Consider the following 6,454-nt stretch of genomic DNA (forward strand, 5'->3'; position numbering starts at 1 on the left):
CCTGTCCTAAAGATAGACTAACGTTGTGTACCTGACTTTGTAACTATATGAAGTCATATCAGGGCCAAAAACTTCCCAAGTAAGAAGGAATTATACTCCTAAAGATTGAATAAAGTCGTGTACTTGATATTGATACTTAATGAAATTAAACAATGGATGTCCGCTAACTTTTTGCAATTCAACGCCCAAAAAACGGAAATGCTGATTATCGGTCCTGCTAGACACCAAACTCTATTTAATAATACAACTCTAACATTTGACAACCAAACAATTAAACAAGGCGACACGGTAAAGAATCTGGGTATTATCTTCGACCCAACTCTCTCCTTTGAGGCACACATTAAAAGCGTTACTAAAACGGCCTTCTTTCATCTCCGTAACATCGCTAAAATTCGCTCCATTCTGTCCACTAAAAATGCTGAGATCATTATCCATGCGTTTGTTACGTCTCGCCTCGACTACTGTAACGTATTATTTTCGGGTCTCCCCATGTCTAGCATTAAAAGATTACAGTTGGTACAAAATGCGGCTGCTAGACTTTTGACAAGAACAAGAAAGTTTGATCACATTACGCCTGTACTGGCTCACCTGCACTGGCTTCCTGTGCACTTAAGATGTGACTTTAAGGTTTTACTACTTACGTATAAAATACAACACGGTCTAGCTCCATCTTATCTTGCCGATTGTATTGTACCATATGTCCCGGCAAGAAATCTGCGTTCAAAGGATTCCGGCTTATTAGTGATTCCCAAAGCCCAAAAAAAGTCTGCGGGCTATAGAGCATTTTCTGTTCGGGCTCCAGTACTCTGGAATACCCTCCCGGTAACAGTTCGCGATGCCACCTCAGTAGAAGCATTTAAGTCTCACCTTAAAACTCATTTGTATACTCTAGCCTTTAAATAGACTCCCTTTTTAGACCAGTTGATCTGCCGTTTCTTTTCTTTTTCTTCTATGTCCCACTCTCCCGTGTGGAGGGGGTCCGGTCCGATCCGGTGGCCATGTACTGCTTGCCTGTGTATCGGCTGGGGACATCTCTGCGCTGCTGGTCCGCCTACGCTTGGGATGGTTTCCTGCTGGCTCCGCTGTGAACGGGACTCTCGCTGCTGTGTCTTGGATCCTCTTTGGACTGGACTCTCGCGACTGTGTTGTATCCATTGTGGATTGAACTTTCACAGTATCATGTTAGACCCGCTCGACATCCATTGCTTTCCTCCTCTCTAAGGTTCTCATCATTGTCACCGATGTCCCACTGGGTGTGAGTTTTCCTTGCCCTTATGTGGGCCTACCGAGGATGTCGTAGTGGTTTGTGCAGCCCTTTGAGACACTAGTGATTTAGGGCTATATAAGTAAACATTGATTGATATTGTAAATATATAATCATATCAGGGCCAAAAACTCCCAAAAAAGAAAGAATTGTCCTCCTAAAGATAGAAAGATAGACTAAAGTGTTATATGAAGTCAAAGCAGGGCCACTAGCTGCCTGAAAGAGGCTGTGAGGCCGAGCACAAAAGCTTCATTCACCGGTAAAAAAGAACCCGGAAGAGCTGCCACGTCAAAAGGAAAAAAAAAGAGTGTGAGGAGGAAGGAGAGATGAAGCTAAAGTGAAAGTGTGAGGAGGAATTAGGAAGGCGAGATGAGGGCAAAGTGCGGTTGGCCGCCATGAAAACTCCAATCAGCTCGTAGTGGACTTCTAGCTGCTTCTCCAACTGCGGGGGTTCGGCACCCATGGGACTTCGGGCTCGGTCACGCCGACGCTCAATTTGGAGCAAAAGTGACGTCTTTGTCCGCCTTTCTTACCTGCTGGCTTTCCTCCTCCTCCTGGGAGTGTGTTTGCGACACTTACCGGAGCCTCTCCCGCTCACAAACCGCGCCGTTTCCGGCTCGGAGCGGGAGGTGACGATCCTCATCTGGACTCATCCCTTCGGTCGGTACCGCCGACCTCCGGACTGCGCGGCGCTTTACGACACCGACGGCTGCGTGGTGACGGACGACCGGCGGGCTTACTCGCGCGCGGACGCCGTGGTGGTGCACCACCGCGATGTCGCCGCCGGTAGAGCTGAGCTGCCGCCGCGGCCTCGGCCCGCCGGGCAGAAGTGGGTGTGGCTTAACTACGAGTCCCCCACGCACACGCCGGCTCTCTGGCGCATGGAGGGCTTCTTCAACCTCACCTTGACCTACCGCGCCGACTCGGACATCTTCCTCCCGTATGGCTACCTGGTTCCAGGAGGGGGACACCTGGTCCCAGGAGGGGGACACCTGGTCCCAGGAGGGGGACACCTGGTCCCAGGAGAGGGACACCTGGTCCCAGGAGGGGGAGACCTGGTCCCAGGAGGGGGAGACCTGGTCCCAGGAGAGGGACACCTGTTCCCAGGAGGGGGACACCTGGTCCCAGGAGAGGGACACCTGGTCCCTGGAGGGGGACACCTGGTCCCAGGAGGGGTCCAGCAGCAGGTGCTCCAAGAACCTTCCAGAAGCTCCCGTCCCCGCCTAGTGGCCTGGGTGGTGAGTAACTGGGTGGAGTCCCACGCCCGCGTGCTCTTCTACCGCCAACTCCGCCACTACGTCCAGGTGGACGTGTTCGGCAGGGCGGGCCGCGACTTACCTGAAGGCAGCGGCAGAGTGGTCGCCCTGCTGAGGCGCTACACCTTCTACCTCTCTCTGGAGAACTCCCAGCACACGGACTACATCACCGAAAAGCTGTGGAACGCCGTGCTGGCCGGCGCCGTGCCCGTGGTTCTGGGTCCCGGCCGGAAGAACTACGAGCGCTTCCTGCCGCCGGAGGCCTTCATCCACGTGGACGACTTCCCCACCGTGCGAGAACTGGCCAGCTACCTGCTGGCGCTGTGGCGAGACCCGGCCCGCCTGATGAGGCACCTGCGCTGGAGGAGGGACCTGGGTGTGTACCAGCCCGCCTTCTGGGCAGAACACTATTGCGCGGCCTGTAGGGTGGTCAGGAGGACCCTGGGCAGGACTAACGTGGTCCAGGACTTGGCAGTCTGGTTTGAGTCATGATGAAAACACATCATACTCCCTGCTTGGCACTCAGCAGCAAGGCTTGGAGTTGGGGGTTAAATCACCATAAATGATTCCCGGGCGCTGTCACCGCTGCTGCTCACTGCTCCCCTCACCTCCCAGGGGGTAAAACAAGGGGATGAATGCAGAGGATAATCTCACCACACCTAGTGTGTGTGTGTGTGTGTGTGTGTGTGTGTGTGTGTGTGTGTGTGTGTGACAATCAGTGCTACTTAGGGGTGTAACGGTACACAAAAATTTCGGTTCGGTACGTACCTCAGTTTAGAGGTCATGGTTCGGTTCATTTTCGGTACAGTAAGAAAACAACAAAATATACGTTTTTTGGTTATTTATTTACCAAATTTGAAAAATCGTCCACCAAAAATATTTTTCTTAGTGGAATATTTGATGTGAAGTAATGGTAACCTTGGATAGGTCAACATTTCATAATAACATTGATTTTAATTCAAAATTATGTTTTGAGCCATGACAGTTTGAAAGAAAAAAACACAGTTTTGTTTTATTAGTCAACATTGCAACTTTTTCTAAATTACATCTAACCTTCAAGCTTTTTTATTTCCCTTTTTTTACGTTTTTGTTTATTTGAATAGTATTTTTAGAATGTGCCGTGGGGCTTTAAAACATTAGCTGTGGACACCCTTGCTATAGATAATAAATATTAAATCTATGGGTAAAAAGCCGAGCCTGGCGACGCATGCGTGTTTATTATAACTCTCTCGCTCTCTCTGTCTTTGCCCCTCCCTCACCAATGTTGCTGCGTGCACAAATTGTCTTGTTTTTAACCCCTTCTTAACTCTGAACGTACATTGAAAATACACGCAACCCTAACTTAAAATGCTGGACATTTGAGGCATTTAAGAAACTCCACCCGGACAGCCCGGCAAAAGAGGACATATCCGGTGAAAAGAGGAGGTATGGTCAGTCTATTGTAGCCCTGTTGCTGCTAGCATGCTGTGTGTTGTGCCTCGATGTGCGTTGTTTACACAACGTGCGGTACGCTACTTAATATTTCCGTGTGGAAACTCGTTCGATACACCTCCGAACCGGACCGAAACCCCCATACCGAAACAGTTCAATACGAATACACATACTGTTGCACCCTTATAGCGACTTGAACTTTGTAACTTTATCTTACTGGACTGTTGTTTAACCATTGCACTTGATGGCGCACAATTGTGATGTCATCAAAAAGGGACAACACAGAAACTTTTTCCCTCCAAGGGCCAAAGTGAAAATGTGCCAATGGTCCGCGGGCCAAACACGGTGATTTTTACAAGTTATGGAATGAGGCTTATATGCTACATATGAACATGATGTACAACACATCAGCTTCATTAGATGGCAACTAGTTGGCTAGTACTAAAATCTATACATTTATACTAGTGTTGTCTCGATACCAATATTTTAGTACCGCTACCCAAATGTATTCCGATCCTTTTCTTCATAAAGGGGACCACGGAAAAAATTGCATTATTGGCTTTATTTGAACAAAAAATATTAGGGTACATCAAATATATGTTTATTATTGCAATTGTGTCCTTAAATAAAAATGTTGAACATACTAGACAACTTGTCTTTTAGTAGTAAGTAAACAAACAAAGACTCCTAATTAGTCTGCAGTAACATATTGTGTCATTTATACACCTATTATTTTATACACATTATTAGTAAGGGAAGCATCTGAAGATCTGGGAACTAAATCGTTACCAATAAATCTCTTACCAATGGGTTTTCAAAGGTGTCTAATAACATGTCCTAAAAAGTTGAAATTCAACTCCTGGGGGAAACCTCATAAAAAACTGCACAAAGTCGGGGTACCAATGACCAATTTTCGAAAATTTGAAAATGCTTAATTTTGCCTTAAGTAACTTGTGAGCAGTCAAACTAGGGTTTTTTTTAATGATCCTGAGTTCATTTATAGCATTTGTTTTTCACTACAACTATACCTTAGTGCAGGGGTCGGGAACCTTTTTGGCTGAGAGAGCCAAGAAGCCAAATATTTTAAAATGTATTTCTGTAAGAGCCATATCATATTTTTGGTAATAACATTGTTATTCTGAAGCTAACCGTGGAGGGGGGGCGTGGCCTGCGGGCCTGCATCGAAGTGAGGTGTTGCCAGGATCAGCCTCGAAATCAGCGACAGGTGCGTAGATTTCCCATCTGGGCCTTGTTATCTAATCACCTGCCGCTCGGTTATAAGCAGCAGCCAGGAAGAGAGACGGGGTTGGAGCTGGAGCCAAAGCACAAGTGAGGACAAAAGACAAAAAGACAATTGGTGGAAAGCAACTGAAAGACTTATTGAAAAATAAAACAATATTGTAACCCTGAAACAGGCTCTCATGTTGGTGCTTGGTGGTCTGAAGAACCCCCAGGAGGGCAAGCCCCACACTAACCAATAGTAAATAAATAACTTCCTACCATTAACGCAACTTCTTAAACAGGTGTGGTAGAAAACGGATGGATGGATTAAAAATGCATGAGAATGTTTTATATTTTGAACATTATTTTTAACACTGTGATTACAAGTGGAATTATTCATTATTTATCGTGTTAAGTAATGTCAGCTCAGATTTATCCGAGAGCCAGATGCAGTCATCAAAAGAGCCACATCTGGCTCTAGAGTCATAGGTTCCCTACCCCTGCCTTAGTGGAAAAACTGCCACACCCTTTCTGCATTTAAATAAAGTTGCATTTATTACTATTTGTTTCACTTTAGTCAGACCAAACAGTGATTCCCTTGTGGAATGCTTTATGAGTCAATGTCTGCCTCTGAGTATTCATCATAAAATGCCATCATCATGAATAGCATTCTTGCAGGTAATGCCTTGACAGACTCCACAAGCTGAGATGCACTTGACGCTATTCTTTTTGCAGCTGCATCGCCGGCTGCTGCAATCTCAATGGCAATTCCAGCTTGTGAACTGGAGTAGCTCTTCAGGAGCCATGGGGTCTAGAGTTGGAACTGGCTCATAACCATGAACACCTATTGTCCATCCATAGTCACTGGGGTCCAGAGACATGCTCTGTAGAAGGAGCCAGACCCCGACTTACCATGAATTGATTAACGTGGACCACGACTTATACAAGTTGAAAAACTTATTGGGGTGTTACCATTTAGTGGTCAATTGTACGGAATATGTACTGAACTGTGCAATCTACTAATAAAAGTATCAATCAATCAGTCTGTTGGTAGACACGGAGTGAATGCTGTGCTGCTGCACCCTCTGTTGGAGGTCGAGTCTCCGCTTTGATCAGCCCAGCCGCTGCCTTACCTGAGAAGATGTTGTATCGAACTTCACCCAGAGTACTACCTGGTCCATGGTAGATGTAGTGGAAGATCGCAGTACCAGCCTGAATCACTGCATCCTTGGTAGCGCAGGAAGATGTCCATATGTTCATCTATGTCCCCTGCACAAAACCT

At 46.7% G+C, this 6,454-nt stretch overlaps 1 protein-coding gene across 1 annotated transcript; it reads left to right on the forward strand.

The window, feature by feature from the left end:
* The first annotated feature begins 1,569 nt into the window (after window positions 1-1,569).
* Window positions 1,570-6,214, forward strand: LOC133537242 (alpha-(1,3)-fucosyltransferase 4-like). Its single transcript, XM_061878199.1, has one exon. The coding sequence runs from the start codon at window positions 1,726-1,728 to the stop codon at window positions 3,010-3,012; it is 1,287 nt and encodes a 428-aa protein (XP_061734183.1). The 5' UTR covers window positions 1,570-1,725; the 3' UTR covers window positions 3,013-6,214.
* The last annotated feature ends 240 nt before the right edge of the window (window positions 6,215-6,454 follow it).

The sequence above is a fragment of the Nerophis ophidion genome, linkage group LG18, assembly GCF_033978795.1.
Source record: "Nerophis ophidion isolate RoL-2023_Sa linkage group LG18, RoL_Noph_v1.0, whole genome shotgun sequence".
NCBI lineage: Eukaryota > Metazoa > Chordata > Actinopteri > Syngnathiformes > Syngnathidae > Nerophis > Nerophis ophidion.